Source organism: Esox lucius, chromosome 12 (assembly GCF_011004845.1).
Source record: "Esox lucius isolate fEsoLuc1 chromosome 12, fEsoLuc1.pri, whole genome shotgun sequence".
Taxonomy (NCBI): Eukaryota; Metazoa; Chordata; class Actinopteri; order Esociformes; family Esocidae; genus Esox; species Esox lucius.
This window is the reverse complement of record NC_047580.1, coordinates 20539286-20556700: the sequence shown is the minus strand read 5'-3', so window position 1 is coordinate 20556700 and position 17415 is coordinate 20539286. Positions and strand designations below refer to the sequence as shown.

The following is a 17415-nucleotide window of genomic DNA, read 5'->3' as shown; positions in this document are numbered from 1 at the left end:
AGGCATTGAATACCACCAGAGCATAGTAAAGGTGCCATATTCTCTCAACAAATTGTGAGAATATGGCACAACTGTGAATCTGTCAAGAACTGTCCTTCCTCAAATAGTTGCCAATGGTGCCTCTACCAAATATTTACTGAAGGGGGTGAATATTTGAGCAATACATTTTTGACTGCTTCATTTTTGCAATTTAGCAAAAATAATATTTTTGACTTACACTGTGTTGATCATGTGTTGAAGTCTTGATTAAAAAAAATGTTGACTTAATGTTGTAACACAATAATGTGTGGAGAGGTCCAAGCTGGGTGAATACTTTTGAGAGCCACAGTATACACACTGCAGCCCATAAGAATTTGGACAGTGACAAGGTTTGTTGTTTTGTCTCTGTACTCCAGCACAGTGGAAATGAAAAAATTACTTAGTGGAAGTGGAAGTGAAGGCAGTCATCTTCAACTGAGGGGTATTTACATCCATAAAATGTGAACTGTTGAGTACTCAGTCCTTTTCATACATAGTCCCTCAAATTAAAGATGACAGTCTGCACTTTAACCTCTTAGCCATAAGAACAAAACTTGCATCACTATAAAAAAGTACTAACGGACTGCACTATATATACATATATACATACAAACATACATATATACATGAAAACATTCAATACATGCAGGTTTTAGTGTGATTGTGAATTAGCATACAATAGATTAATCCAATTATAGTTTTCTTTACAATACAAAAACACAGGTTAACATAAACAATATAAAGTACAGAGAGATATAAAAACTATTTTCAAACAAAACAATCAAAGGATGTATTTGATCCTATTGTCCAGCAATGTCCAACATTCATAATAACAATCCCTACTTAAATCTAGATACTTCTCCTTTCTTCAATCAAATATTGACAACAGTTTTCTATACTTAACGTATTGTGAAAAGTTTCTTAGGTCCAGTGTGGATCTAAGAAAATACAGCTCTGGAAAAAATTAAGAGATCACTGCACCTTTTTCTTTCCTTTCCAAAAAAGTCAGAAAGGAAGGTTTTGAGTGAGGAATAGAAGTGTTAAATATAAGAGACCACTGCAAATTGAACGCTTCTGTTCCTCACTAAAAACCTTCCTTTTCAACTTTTTTGGAAAGGAAAGAAAAAGGTGCAGTTGTCTCTTAATCTTTTCCAGAGCTGTATATAAACACTGTTTAGAAAACAATGGGATAAATACCAAAGAAATATGAAAAAAAGGGATGGAAAATGACACAAGTACAATAGAGGACATTTCCTCTGGCATGAGGTGGTGGGACTTTTCTGAAAGAGATCTAGGCTGCTATATTTACATACAGTTCCGGAAGAAATTAAGGGACCACTGCACCTTTTTCTTTACTTTCCAAAAAAAGTTGTAAAGGAAGGTTTTGAGTGTGGAACAGAAGTGTTCAATTTGCAGTGGTCTCTTAATTTTAACCCTTCTGTTCCTCGCTCAAAACCTTCCTTTTCAACTTTTTTGGAAAGGAAAGATAAAGGGGCAGTGGTCTCTTAATTTTGTCCGGAGCTGTATATTTGTACCATTTCTAACCTGAGATGCAAAGTGCTAGGGTGATGGCTTTCCATGCCTACAGAAACACCAGAATAGAGGAAAGAGTAAGTGGCACTAAAATACTGAAGTTCAGACTGAGAAAAAAATAGTAGAAAATGACAGGCACCCTTGATAAATATGAGCACAAATAAAAATACAAATACTTTTGGGATACTGTGAATGAGGGATAGACAGTAAGCAGGTGCATCCACACAGACGAGGTTCCTGAGTTAATTACACAATTAGCAACTCTTCTTGCTTGGGCTCATGTATATAAATCCTGGGAAAGCAAGCGGTGCCATTTACTTTGAAGACAATTGGCTAGCCAAAGAGCTCTCAGCCAAATTGAAAAAGGGCCGATGGTTAAGCTATATTTAGTATGCACTTCAGTGATGAAGATTGCTCAGCTTAGTGAGATTTCACAATAAGCCTTTTTATGGCATTTTAGTGCCATTATCCTTGCAAGTTAAATAATTAAAAAAGGATAATTTTGACAGCTGTCTGTTTCGACCCCCATTACTTTTTAAACAAACACTTTCTGTTAGCAATAACATTAGTATAAACATGTTTATAATTGCTTATAATTTGGCTCAAATTGTTGTTGTTCATCTTTATCAAAGGTGATGATCATTTTGGATTTGATGTTCTATGTCTTTTTACTCTAACGTAAGCTTCAATCTGTATTAAGGCTTGTTAGAGGCCCAATTCAATACCAAAGATGTATCTGTAAATCTTTCTAGAGAGGCCAGCAGCAGTGTAAGGCCACATTAAAGTGTGATGCTTCATTTGGTACAAAAAGGGTCTAAGGCCATAATCTCTAATAAAGGTCATGAAAAAGGCCACATGATTCTAAAGAGAAATGGGTAATAAAGCTGAAAGCAGTGTAGAGAAATTGTGAGAATGAACTTGTAGCAACAACATCATATTTTGATCTAAACTACCATTCAAAAGTTTGAGGTCCCTTAGAAATATCCTTGGTTTTGAAAGAAACTTAGAAATGGCCATTAAAATAACATCAAATTGATCAGAAAAACAGTGTAGACATTGTTAATGTTGAAAATGACAACTGTAGCTGGACATGACAGATTTTAATGGAATATCTACATAGGCGTACAGAGGCCCATTATCAGCAACCATTAGTCTGTGTTCCAATGGCATGTTACGTTTGCTAATCCAAGTTTAGCATTTTAAACGGTTAACTGATCATTAGAAAACCCTTTTGCAATTATGTTAGCACAGCTGACAACTGTTGTGCTGACTAAAGAAGCAATAAAACTGGCCTTCTTTAGACTAGTTGAGTATCTGGAGCATCGGCAGTTGTGGGTGTGTTTACAGGCTCAAAATGGACAGAAATGAAAGAACTTTCTTCTGAAACGTATCAGTCTATTCTTGTTCTGAGAAATGAAGGGCTATTCCATGCGAGAAAATGCCAAGAAACTGAAGATCTCATACAACGATGTGTACTACTTCCTTCACGGAACAATCTCTAACCAAAATAAAAGTGCATGTGTGTTTTCATGGAAAACAAGGACATTTCTAAATGATCCCAAACTTTTTAACGATAGTGTACTAAAATTCTTATTGAGTTCTTATTATTTGTGCAGCCCAAAAGCTTCCCAGAGTGAAACCGAAGATCATTTAATATGACGATACGCAAAAACTGGATACGCCCAAATGTTTCTTTAATCAGGCAGGACAAATTGGTCTGTTTATTGCCTCCATACCACAGAGGACTCGCCCCAAAGCAAGACACGGAATTGGCAAATGTTTAGTATTTGAAGCTATAATAGGGAAGGTTTATTTCTCTTTACCCGTTTTAACACAAACGTTTGGCACACCTACTCAGTGATAATTGCAAAATAAAAATGGGCACAAGGGGGGTCTTTCTTGGGGGTGACAATTATGTATTGCCTTGTAATTTATTGGTCATAATGATATTTCATTAGAAGTATGCACCCATTGATCATTTTACCAGATTTTATCTGAGGTATTGAAATAGAAACATATACTAGGTATGGAAATGGAACTAGGCCTGTGATTATGAGATTTGTGAATTGTTTATTAATTCAAATTATGTATTTTACTTTTGATAACCACAGCTTAAAACTTAAAATAAACAAGCTGTAATTAGCTTTATATTTAAACTATATATTCTGGTCTGCCCCTTTATATCATGCCATTATCATCTTCCTGGATCTAGTCCATTGGTCAGTTGCTTAAAATAAAAAACTAAAGAACTGCAAGAAAACTAAATCAGCAAAATGTTAATTGCCCAGGCCATGATGGGGACCTCCATTTTTTTACACCCACTACCACAGCCTGACTGACTGTCACCACCACTGCTGAAAGAACAAAATCCTACGGGATACACTGAAACATTGACATGTACTACATATTGACCAGGCAACTCTCAACATCTAAAGTGCAAAGAAGGTACACCCACTCAATATCAGTGACTACTATGCAAAAGATAAGATCTTATGAACTAATTTGCTCCCGTTTGTGCTTAAATTAAAAAGCAGCACTGAACATGAACTTCACACACAACCCCAATTAACCTATTAGTACCCTCAAACAAACTCAAACATCATGGCCAAAACCCAACAGCAAAGTGCAATCTTGCATTTGAAAACAATTAAGTCACCCCTCTTATCCTTCTTGTTGACAGTGTATCAATGCTAGGTTAGCCTATTCCAATACTGATATTGACCTGTCAAATCATCATGACTATAAGACTATATTAAACCCAATGTTAAACAAAGATGTGCAACAAAGGCTATTGATGTAACTGTAACAGTCCAAGTGGTAAACGACATCCCTCTAAGTCATTAAAACCTGTGCATTGGAGTGAACAGTTAGGTTTCGAGGTATTTGTTAAAAGACAAAAACAATCTGGAAACTAAAGTAGGTCTGGGTTCAAGGAGAGATGGGCAATGCACATTTGACTATGGATTGATTATAATACAATATAAGTGAATACTTCACAAAGCTGTAAATATACACTATAAATGTAGTGCAGAGGATAAGGTTCAAATAGAAATCTTCCATCTTAGCTGCGTTCAGTTTTTTTTTCTGGGACATACAATTCGAAGGAATGGTGCTGGGGTTGGGGAACGCTGTCAACATGTCCACTGTACTTGAAATATCACACATTGCTTCAAGCCATACATTGGCAAATTCACCAAAAGGGGAAAAATGTATCTAAAAGTATTTTCAAGAACATTTTGTATCATTCAGTACAAATACCTCCAGAAAACAGCGGATTATAAAGCAAAGTGAATGCACCTTCTGTTAGCATACAACCTCTCAATCTAGAGTAAAGAGGGAACTTGAGGGAACTGATGTCTCAACGATATGAGAAAAGTCAAGCAGAATTTACATGCATTTGTGCAAGGTTGAGATTTAAACTGCCATTTGTCCACAACTTCTTGTGATTTAACAACCCCTTGTATACTAAAAGGATACAATTTATAATGTACACAGAAAGAGTGTACCTCTATCTATATGGCTATTATCATATTTACCGTATATGTAACATGCTTGAGGTGTATTCCTTTGAAACTTAGTCAACCAATTAAAATTCAATTGAGTACTTGAAAACGTAACCATCTGGTTATAATGATCCATTTGCTATCTACTTCCATGATGGACCACATTTGAATGTGACCGATCGTAATGGCAGTAGCTTGTTGCCAAATCTGTCCATCCACCTGACACTCTATATGTCCATCAGCACCAGGGCTCTCTCTGGGCACGTCCCCTGGCCAGACTATCGCTCCTCTGCCACGCGCTCCTCATCAAAGCCAAGGCCTCGCCACAACGCTTTTGCACAGATGGCTCCGACACCGTCCTTCGAGGCATACCCACCTGAAACATTACAAAAACGTAAAAAGAAAGAAAGAGGGTGAAAGTGTGAGAGTGAAAGACATACAGGGAAATTATGATGATTTATTACTCTCACTTTAAATTCTTTCCTGGCACATCTCCAATCCTTTCCTCTTCCGTCTTTTGTTCCCTTACCTGGAAAATGTCTCTCCAGGCACTCTCTAGCCCCTCCAACAGGCGATCTCTCTCATCACAGCTGCTGAAGTACAGTACCCAGGGAGGTAAAAACCTAGCCCGGTCTGATGCAAACTCCTTTACAGTGACAGAGCAAGAGGCAGAGAGAATGTTGGAAATGAACAGAGAAAGATACAAAGTTTATTGCAATGCCTGTCAATGACTTTCTACTTTCCTTTCAAGGACTAATAACCTGGTTAAATTCAGAGGAAAACACAACAGGAAGCATTCCTTGTAATTTAAGAGTGCTCTTTTGGTTAACCCTTGAAACTTGTGGAAATTGGCCTGTATCAGAGAGGGCTACTGAAATGTTTCTTAGAGAAGAAATATGAGACGCACATAAAAAAAAAAGGTTCTACCATGGTTATTCAAGTTATTTTTGTAATTATTCTCATGCAAGAAGTTACACAACAGTTCATCTGCCAAAAGACTGAATTAAAACATTAAACTAATGTATTTGTGCATTTTACAGTTTTGTTGATAAAATCTGAACACAACTGTAGCTACACTCAGTAACAACAAAATACTCATGGACAATATGAAATTGGAGCAACATAAGATGAAACAAGAACAAGGGTTTGGGTGAGGCTAACTGGTGTCCAGCCAGTGGACACACTATCCTAATATCAATGCACTGACAGGAAAGACACTTTGAGCTCACCTAGCTATTCTCTTGAGAAACTGAAGCAAGCAGATCTGTAGTTTTTGTATTAAACACGGCCCTGCTCTTAACTGTAATTGCACTGACAAGTCATTAAGGGTAAGTGGCTTGCTCAACCTTGTGTACTCAGGGATGTGATCCAACAGCATTGTATTTTTTACTGGCCCAACTGGGCCTGTAGTTCTCAACCTTGATTCTAGAGACACAGAGTACTTCTGAGTTTGGTAGATCACCACATTCACTCTGCCCCAGGTCTAATCGGTGCCTTATTAGAGGTTTGGAATGAAAAACTGCAGTACTACTATGGGTCCAGAGCTCTGGAGTTGACAAACACAGCACTAATCCCAAAATCTGCACAATGGCTATCTGATCTCACTGACCACTTTCATATTTCAGACAGACCTTGTTTGGCTACATATTTAAAGACCAACCTGACCACAATAGCCTAGGTTCTATCAGTGACTGTGGTGCTAGTTGACGAGTGGGTGGAAAGCCAAATTTGCAGAGTGGGTGTGAGGCATAATTTGCATTGCCCTGGGAAGTGGAGGCATTGTAAATAGGAATAAATTATGAGCAGCATATAACATGCTCAATTTCTTAAAATACCTAATCTCAAAAAAGGTCAGAGACCTTTTATAGAACCTTAGAAGCCTCCTGTGTTGGTAAATATCTGATCGAATAATGCCTGGCTGAGCTTTACGAACTGTGGTCTTTTGGTCAGACGGCTCACAATCCATTTTATTTTATGTTTTATTATGCTTCTTTTGGGCCAGCGGATGGAGTTTTAGGATATTGAATGCATCTAAAAATGTAATAATAAAAATTATTTTGACTTATCCAAGTTTTTGTATACACTGGGAAGGAAAAGGAACGATGAGTGTTATCAAGACCAATTTCAAGATTTTCATGACCTGCGAGGTCAAAGACCTTCAGCGTTTGGTGCTTTCATTGAGATGGACAATATTTAGCCGGGATCACTTTGAGAGTACTCGACAAAATACAGTACTACAATTCCATGGCTCTGCCCAACCCTTCATCACCCTTTGATTTTACCTTCCCCACAAATCTTTTAAAATGTACTTTTTAATATTATTAATCCATCACCATTTTTATCTGCAAATGCTATCCTTTCCTGTTCAATGTTTCTTTTATTTCTTTTGCAAGCCATGGCAAATCAGTTGCTGATTATATGCCATGGGTTGACGAAGACAAAATCATGAATGTAACAACCATTCTATTCCCTCACTTCGCAAAATGTTGCATTTATGGAAACTTGAAACTGATGAAGTACCGATAAACATTCCCACATTACCATTTTTATAATTCCTATCCAAACTACACTAACATATTTTGTGTTTTATTAGGTTTAAAAAAATAAGTAGTATAGAATTCCAGACAAAAATGCTAAATGTCTTTAAAATAATACACTGTGTTAAAAACTCTGGAAAAAACCCATCTAGAATAGATGGCACATAAGGGCTGATCCTGTAAATAATTTTTGAATAATGGAAATGTGAAGTGCACATTTGGACAGGTGTGTAATTAGTTTGTATGATATCTACACCATATTTATTACATATTAAGTCAAACATAACATTTGCCAAAGTAACACAACACTCTTTGCAAATGGTCCTCACCCTTAAAAAAGTTGACACCTGAGCTCTGATGTCTACAGCATACACATTTAGGCACTAACTGACCAAGCCAGTTTTTCCTCCCAAAATTCATGATATCCAATTTCTAAGTCCCTGCTTTGTTGCAGCAACTCCCTGCAGATGTGTCCTCCGAAGCATATCAAATGCCCTTCTCATTCTTATGCGGCTTGCTCAACCAGGACTTACTAAAGCAAGGTAAGGCAACCATACTCAGTAACTACTCTCCAAATCCAGATGGTGCTGGCCAATTACACCACCCTCAATGGGGCCCAGAGGCTAATTCGTAAGCAAGATTCAAATCCTTGCAACGCGATGACGTAGCCAATTACAAAGCATTGACTTTACTGTTGCACAATATAGGGGACAAAACTCTGTCATTTTCAATGTATTTATGGCCTGGAGTGTAAAGGGTTACAGGATTAGATGTTCATCCTAACACAAGGCGTTTTGTAACGCATGTTCTATGGTACAAATTCAGAAAGGAACAAGGACTAGAAGGTGCGGTCACTCACAACAATGCAGTATTCCTTGTCGTCGTCCAGGCTGACTGCCGTGACGTCAGAGAGCTCAACTTCACCCAGCGAGCGGAAGAAGCTGGTTTGACAGTCCTGGTGGCATGTCAGCAGGTTCCTGTCCGTCAGCACCAGACAACAGGGTATACACGGTGTGGGGGCCACACCCTGGGGTATAACCTGCAGAAAGAGGACGTGTTAAAGCTGGAATCCATAGTACTAAAATTGTCATGTCCATTTAAAATATTACAACAAAGATGTTACCTCAAAAAAAAATTGGTAGGTTCTGGTAAAATTTAGCAAAACGTCTCAACAGACTTATATGGGCATCACACTATGAATGCTTTTACACATAACTTGCATGATAAAATAAAGATACTTACCTTAGCTTTGCCTGTGCACAATTTTGGTATGAATTAAACTGAAATCTAATTTAGGATAAAGAACTACATTGCGTGAGAGAGTTCAAGCAAACAAAGCTTTTTAATATAGTACAGTATTTTGCTCTTCGTGCCAATACGGTGAGGAAATCGGCATGGATAGCCATGCTTACACATTTTACCAAAGTAGTTGCAAGTGGTCCTGAGGATTAGAGTGCCTGCCATTTGAATCACATAGCGCTGTAAAGGGAAGACATGAACTCTGACATCATGTTACTGTACTGGATTGGAACTTATCGTTGTTTAAGTACTTTAGAACTAACATTTTATTAAACTATACTAAACCCAAGTTTGGGGGATGAATGACATGGTGTGGGACAGTTAATGAAAACATAAGATTTTAATGTAAATGTATACAGAGGTTTATAATAAAGCAGGGTATTTTGCTCTTTGTGCCAATAGCCTGGCAAAATCAGAGTAGTCAGCCATACCAATCCTTTTTTTCACCAGGATTTTAAACAGGCTTATCAGCCAGAGGTGGGGTTTTCACATGGGATGTGGGTGATGTATGAGTCTCTGCACATAGGCGTCCATAGCTCCAGTTCCAAGACCTTACACCAATAAATAGGGACGTTTAAACGCAGCCCAGCGGAGTTTGAATTTTACAATCTGATAATAGCATACACGAGGCTTTACATTTGAGAATACAATGTGTGCACAAAACGCATTTTTCAATTCAATGCTTTCCTTCGACTCTCCAGTGCATGTTGGGAGTAGTTGCCTCAATTCTTGGTTGTAACTAGGGTTGTAACCACGGAGCAGATATGACAAGGCCGGTACTTGCAGCACGCACTGATGCCCCTCACCCCTTTAGAGACGGACTGACAGAGCACCAGCATCCACTCGGCCATGTCTCCCTCGTTGTCGGCGCTGAGCTCCAGAGGAGGACGCTCGGTCAGGATCACCTGGAAGGCATGTGCCCGCTCTGTGCTGTTGGATCGCCGGCAACCTCCGCAGTGTTCACCTCTGAGACAGAGGGACAAAGAAGATGATCAAACAAAGAAAATATGACATCTACAACAGCCTGCCATTTCTTTTAAATAAAGGCTAAACAAACCCAAGGCAGGCCTTACCCCATAGTGAAGGACATCAGTGGTGTAAATGGCTAAACAAACCCAAGGCAGGCCTAACCCCATAGTGATGGACATCAGTGGTGTAAATGGCTAAACAAACCCAAGGCAGGCCTTACCCCATAGTGATGGACATCAGTGGTGTAAATGGCTAAACAAACCCAAGGCAGGCCTTACCCCATAGTGAAGGACATCAGTGGTGTAAATGGCTAAACAAACCCAAGGCAGGCCTTACCCCATAGTGATGGACATCAGTGGTGTCCCGTTAGTCTTCTCTGAATACAGGTACAGAATCCCATTGCTGCACAATGACACAATAATTCCACTGACATTAATATATCCTTAATGTCGTTGATGGTACACACAAAGAGCTTTTCATGTTATAGGTTCATATGAAATGTATGATTTCATTATATTTTGACATTATATATTTCAGCAGCATCAAAATCAGAAAACTATTTGCATCCAAGCTTTAAAACTTGTTAAAAGCATGTGTACAACAAAGTTAGATAAGTAGCTATGCTGCCTGGAAGGGCATATGTATGAGGGGTACAAAAACACTGATACACAAACACATAACTCATGCGAGTTTCCACTGATCTAGTCACTGTAAATACCTGTCTTAAATATCTAAACCTTAGCTAAAGCTAGAGAGGCCTGCAGATCCTTGGACACTGTTATAGGGTTCTTTGTTATAGGATTCTTTGTGATTTTAAACCTTGCTCTTGGAGAGATTTCAGTAGAATGGCCACTCCTGGGAAGTTTCACTACTGTCCCGAACTTTGTAAACTTAGACATTATGGCTCTGACTGTGGTTCGGGGGAGCCCCAGAGCCTTAGAGGAAGATACACATCAACAACTGTTTTCAGGAGCCGGTCAGAAATGTTTTTTGATGTGCAACTGGAACCCGTGTGCTGACAACTTCCATCATATGACAAGGGTCAGGGTTAGTCAGATGAACAGGGCATTTAGAAAGTATTTAGAACACTTCCCTTTTTCCACATTTCATAACATTACAGATGTATTCTAAAATGAATTCAATAACTGTTTCCCTACATCAGTCTACGCACAATATCTCCCAGAAGGAACTTTCCACCAATCAGGTCTTTATGGGGAGTGGCCAGATGGAGGCCACTCCCCAGTGAAAGCCACATAACAGCTCGCTTGGAGTTTGCCAAAAGCCACCAAAAGGATTCTCAGACCACAAAACAACATTATCTGGCCTGATGAAATCAGGATTGAAGCCAAGAGGCACCTCAGGAGGAAAACAGGCACCGCTCATCACCTGGCCAATAGCATCTCTATGGTGAAGGATGGCGGTGGCAGCATAATGCTGTAGGGATGATTTTCAGGGGCAGGGACTGGGACAATTATCAAGATTAAGGGAACATTTATGGAGCACAGTACACACAGGTCCTTGATGAAAACCTCCAGAGTACACAGACGGGGATGAAAGGTCACCTTATAACAGGACGACAACCCTAAGCACACAGCCAAGACAACGCAGGGTTGTTTCGTTGGTGGCACACATGAATCTGATGAAACATCTCTGAAGAGACCTGAATACGGCTGTGTAGCAATGTTCCCCATCCATACAGAAGCTAAGATTGTAGAGTCATAACCAAGAGGACTCAAGGAATTAAACGCTGCACCTTAGGCATTGTTTTTTTTTATTTTATAAACAAAATAACCTCACAAAGCAATAACCTGTTTTTCGATGTTAGTGACAATTTTTTTTGCTCAATCTTTTTACTTCTCTTGATATTCCAATTCTAAAAGCCTAGGACTTACCTCAGTACGAGGTAACCATACATGCCCTCAGTACGAGGTAACCATACATGCCCTCAGTACGAGGTAACCATACATGCCCTCAGTACGAGGTAACCATACATGCCCTCAGTACGAGGTAACCATACATGCCCTCAGTACGAGGTAACCATACATGCCCTCAGTACGAGGTAACCATACATGCCCTCAGTACGAGGTAACCATACATGCCCTCAGTACGAGGTAACCATACATGCCCTCAGTACGAGGTAACCATACATGCCCTCAGTACGAGGTAACCATACATGCCCTCAGTACGAGGTAACTATACATGCCCTCAGTACGAGGTAACCATACATGCCCTCAGTACGAGGTAACCATACATACCTCAGTACGAGGTAACAGCTCTTCCAAAGCTCTTTGCCAAGGTAGTTGGTCCCAGTTCTGTAGAGTAGGGGGCCCTCTTTGGTGTTGGAGGTCTCCGCAGTACCGACCAGGGCTGTCGAGGGGGTCAGGGTCACTTCCATAGGGTCCTCCCAGTAAACCAAAGAATACAAATGGATGACCACTTCAGACACCTACAGGGGAAGTATATACACATGTATCATATAAATCAATGCTCACTATGTGTTATACAATTGAGTAGGTCTTTGCCTTATTGTGACTCAAAATAGCTATGCCTATTAATGATCTTTTCCTGATCTGGTATTCTTAAGATGAGTAAAGAAACACTTTATTCTGCCTCAGATAGTCACTTTGGAAAACAAGGCAAAAGACCAGGCGTAGGCCTATTCATTCTTTGGAATTCCACTTGATGAAGCTGTCATTCAGCCCTAAATTCAACAGTTTAATAAAACTGCAGTGCTTGCACTAATGCGTGTGCGCAAAACTGATGTCTACACAGCATTACCTGGCGAGAGAAGTGTCAGTGTCAAAGCATCAATTGCTAATTGGGAATAAGAGATAATTGCTCTCATGCCTGAGCACAAACCAAGCAGCTATTTTGTACACAACCCATTAAACTTTAATTGGGACTTTTCCTTTCAAGCACTTGATTATACTTATTTTTTTTAAAGCTGTTGCTGCCTCAGCAACTCACCGCCTTCCTGAAGACAAATCAAACAAATGTCCCAGTCTGGTTTGAAACCCTATCAGTGTACTGAAGCCGCAATCATGGAGGTTGAAAATGATCTCTTAATGGCTTCAGAAAAGAGCCTTTGGACCACATTATTTCGGAGGGATTGGAAACCCACACTGGACAAGTGCCAGCCTGGTTTAGATCTGACCGGTTGAAGATCTGTTGATGACCAGTTGGATCAACAAAGAATCGTGATGGTTGTCAACGTTTGTCTAAGGATGGACAACCATTGAGGTAAGTGTTACTCTGGACCCGAATTTGTCTTTTGACAAACATCTAAAACATTTCAGCAGTTTTATACCCATTTATAACCAAAAAAAATCTGAAGCTTTGTTTATGTAGGAATTTGTTCAGGCGGTCATATCTATACAAACACAAGACCTTCTTAGTGTATCTCAAACTGTTTACAAACAGCTGGATGCAGGGTCTTCTCTTACAGAGCTCACTTTTTGCAATATATTCTGCCTGAATTATGTGGGAAATGCAAATGGTGCTTCATATCATACAAAGATTTTCACCATACCAATTTAAGTGGGTTTACAACAATATGGGAAACCAACAATATTTGATGGAAGTATTCAGATCTAGCTAAAACAGTAAAAGTTTGTGTTCCTAACCTCACAGTGGGACTCCTGGGAAACAAACTTGGTGAGTGCCAGTTTCTCCATGGTGGCATCAGTCAGCACGGAGGGGTAGGGTGGCTCCCTGCACCCCTTAACCATTGCAGACTTCAAGGCTGCCAAAAACCAGCTGGGGATGAGAGATAGAGAAAAAAAAGAATGGTGAGTTAATAGAGAAACATACTTTGTCAGAGGCTGAATGCCCTCACTTGAGGCTTCTTGTGTTTGCCTCAACCAACTTTTCACAACTGGAGTTGGGCAGTTTCTCCCATTCGTCCTTGTAAATGCTTTCAAGCTCTGTCCATTTGGATGGGGAGCGCCTGTGAACTGCTATCTTCCTGTGACCCAACAGATGTTCAACTGTGTTTTAGTCAAGGCTTTGCCTGGGCCACTCAAAAACATTTACAGATTTGTCAATAAACCACTCATTGTCTTGGCTGGGTGCTTTGTGTCCTTGTGGAGCTAAAAGATTAATCTTTACCCCAAGTCCTGTGAATCAGGTTTCCTTCTAAATGGCTCAAACACATTAAGATAAAATTCTACAAATTCACTTTTAACAAGGCACACATGTGAAGTTGGTTGAGAAAATGCCTAGAGTATATCAAGCTCTCATAAAGGCAAAAGGTGGATACTTTGAACAATCTAAAATAAAAATATGTATATGGATTTGTTTAACACTTACTGCTACCGTTACTACATGATTCCATATGTGTCTTTTCATAATTCTGATGTCTTCATTATTACTCTAAAACCGTTAAAAAAATACCCTTGAATGAGTGTGTTCAAACTTTTGACTGGTACAGTACATAACCACACACATACACTGTGGCAGTAAAGTATTTAGGTTTGATTTATAATTTATCCGATCAGTCAGGGAGAAAGTGCAGAGGAGGAGGTACTCACACAGTCAGGGAGAAAGAGCAGGAGGTACTCACACAGTCAGGGAGAAAGAGCAGGAGGTACTCACACAGTCAGGGAGAAAGAGCAGGAGGTACTCACACAGTCAGGGAGAATGAGCAGGAGCAGGAGGTACTCACACAGTCAGGGAGAAAGAGCAGAGGAGGAGGTACTCACACAGTCAGGGAGAAAGTGCAGAAGCAGGAGGAACTCACACAGTCAGGGAGAATGAGCAGGAGCAGGAGGTACTCACACAGTCAGGGAGAAAGAGAAGGAGCAGGAGGTACTCACACAGTCAGGGAGGAGTCAGCCGTGTCCAAGAGGAACTGCCGTCTTCTGTTGGTGCAAACCAGCATGACTGTCTGCTGGTCCAAGCCCACCTGAGAGGTGGACCAGGAAGAGGACAGCTCAGTGGACTAGACACTGACAAACTATTCCATCCAGCAATTTTCCCTCTTCTATCAAATTGTTAGGTGGTGGTAAATAATTAAGAAAGAAAAGGTAAAAGTTGCCATTTTTGGGATTAAAACCTGAAAATGGCCTGAACAGAAATATTTCCATCCTTCTGGAGATTAAGTTTCAGGTGCCTATAGGGTATGAATTACCTATCGACAGTGTTTAAGAAAGGAGAACTGAACCGTCTGCTCTCTGTACCAATGTCAAGAACTGTCTAAAGATGTAAAAAAAAAAAAATAATCCTCACACAGACATTTCCAATGTACCTCAACCAGGTCTTTGGGAATTCCTGTCAGCACATTCTGGAGTATTATCAAACATTTTACAGCCCATTGAACTCCGGTCAACCGCCCAAGACCTACCCAGAAGGTAGTCGACATCAGATGACATTGAAAGTTGGTTTCAGCGGATACGGCAAGCAATCGGTACAGGCCACTTAAAGTCCAAAATGTAATGACGGATAAACTGCTTTAAATTCTGACTATTATTACAGACCAATGCATTTGTTATCAAAAAAAACCCATAGATACTACATTTACAGTAGCAAATGTAGTATCACACACCTAGGCATTCATGGGTCTTTCTTTAGTTTTACTATTTTCCACAGAATAATAACATATACATCAAAACAATGAAATAACAAATGTCATAATCATGTAGAAACCAAAAAAAGTGTTAAACAGATAAAAATAAATGTAATTATGGTAGATTCTTCAAAGTAGCCACCCATTGCCTTGATGACCGCTTTGAACACTTTGCATTCTCCCCACCAGATTCACGAGGTAGTCACCTGGAATGATATTCCAAAAGTCTTGAAGGTGTTCCAACATTTGCTTGAGCACTTGACAACACTAAAGCTATACCCTGAAGATACCTTCAAGTGAAAAACTGCCAGTCACAGACAATACTGACAGTAGACAACATATCCCAGCAGTATATACTCACAGATACATAGTCCAACTCATTGTAAGAGATGGCGTCCTCAACTGTATAGGGCTTTTCCGCTGCGCCTGAAAATGTGAGAAAGAGAGTGTTAATCTGGGCCAATCATGTCAGAGAGAGAGGGAGAGAAGGTGCTAACCTTTTCTCAACAGGTAGATGTAACAGTCAGTCAGCAGCAGGTAGAGAGGCTGTAGGTCCCCCTCCATGTGACCCGTGCTCATCCTCACCATCTGGGAACAGAAAAGACTCAACATCTAGGACTGCCCCGCTTCATATGTATGTTTGAACGGATTGCAGCCACCCACCCAATAATAACAACAACTGCAAAGCCTAATAATCTGACTTGTTATGCACCAAAACATCTGAAATGTATGCATACACTGAGATGTATTCAGATGTTGGTGCAATTTGTTGAAGGAGCAATATTTCCAATTTTGCATTGTACTATCAGCACGTCAATAATATATTAGCAGTAGAAGAAGACAGTGTTTTACAATATCGATTCACCAGAAACGACTTTGTGTGCAAGTAAAGATGCATCCTAAAACGCAGACTACAAGCTGGACCTGTCCCCACCAAAAATAAAATATATAAAAAAATATATAATAATAATAATGACCTTGCTTTTAGTAGATTAACGGCATCCAATGCATCCCTGACCACATCAGCTAGATCTGAACATAATCAGATTAAAATCAGGGCAGTTTTTCCTCACCTTAAAGAGCTGCTCCTCATTCTCTCTGAAGACATGAATCATGAGCAGCAGCAGGTGATTGTTGTCCACCCTGAAACAACCACACAGAGTCAGCACAACAATGTGGCTAAAGAATTAAGTCAAACAAGGGTATCTATAGATCGGTCATACTGATTCATTCACCTCCATAACATTTGATTTGGTTTTCTGTTTGTGCAGAAGAAAAACAAGTATGTACAGTGGATATAAAAAGTCTAAACACCCCTGTTAAAATGCCAGGTTTTTGTGATGGAAAATAATGAGAAAGATCATGTCAGAACTTTTTCCACTTTTAATGTGACCTATAATTTGAACAATTCAATTGAAAAACAAACTGAAATATTCAAGGGGGAAAAATGAAAAATAAAAGTGACTCTGATTAATCACAAATAAAGTTCAGCTGTTCTAGTAGGATTTTCCTGACATTTTCTTAGTTGCATCTCAGAGCAAAAGCCATAGTCCGCAGAGAGCCTCCAAAGCATCAGAGGGATCTCATTGTTGAAAGATAGGGTAGGGTGGCAAGACGGAAGCCTTTTCTTACAAAGAAAAACATCCAAGCCGGCTGAAGTTTGAAAAAACTAAGTCCCTCAAAAGCACTGATGAAACCAAGGTTGAACTTTTTGGCCATAATTCCAAAAGGTATGTTTAGTGCAAAAACAACACTGCACATCACCCAAAGACCACCATACCTACAGTGAAGCATGGTGGTGCCAGCATCATGATTTGGGGCTGGTTTCCTCAGCTGGAACCAGGGCCTTAGTCAGGGTGGAGGGAATTATGAACAGTTCCAAATACCAGGCAATTTTGGCACAAAACCTTCAGGCAGTTAGAAAGCTGAAGATGAAGTTCACCTTTCAGCACGACAACGACCCAAAGCACAAATCCAAATTCACATAAGCATG

The 17415-nt window shown here is 39.7% G+C and overlaps 1 protein-coding gene across 2 annotated transcripts in view; it reads right to left on the bottom strand.

The window, feature by feature from the left end:
- Nucleotides 1-2943: 2943 nt before the first annotated feature.
- Nucleotides 2944-17415, bottom strand: part of plekhm2 (pleckstrin homology domain containing, family M (with RUN domain) member 2) — a 28237-nt gene continuing 13765 nt past the window's right edge. For both annotated transcript variants that reach the window (XM_020052040.2, XM_010875410.3), the window contains 11 exons: nucleotides 16496-16565; nucleotides 15920-16010; nucleotides 15784-15848; nucleotides 14674-14762; nucleotides 13483-13615; nucleotides 12115-12305; nucleotides 10196-10261; nucleotides 9697-9856; nucleotides 8451-8630; nucleotides 5584-5700; nucleotides 2944-5430 (listed from right to left, as the gene is read on the bottom strand). In XM_020052040.2, coding sequence (XP_019907599.2) covers nucleotides 5293-5430; nucleotides 5584-5700; nucleotides 8451-8630; nucleotides 9697-9856; nucleotides 10196-10261; nucleotides 12115-12305; nucleotides 13483-13615; nucleotides 14674-14762; nucleotides 15784-15848; nucleotides 15920-16010; nucleotides 16496-16565 — 1300 coding nt within the window. In that variant the 3' untranslated portion in view covers nucleotides 2944-5292. The remainder of the gene's footprint in view (nucleotides 5431-5583; nucleotides 5701-8450; nucleotides 8631-9696; nucleotides 9857-10195; nucleotides 10262-12114; nucleotides 12306-13482; nucleotides 13616-14673; nucleotides 14763-15783; nucleotides 15849-15919; nucleotides 16011-16495; nucleotides 16566-17415) is intronic.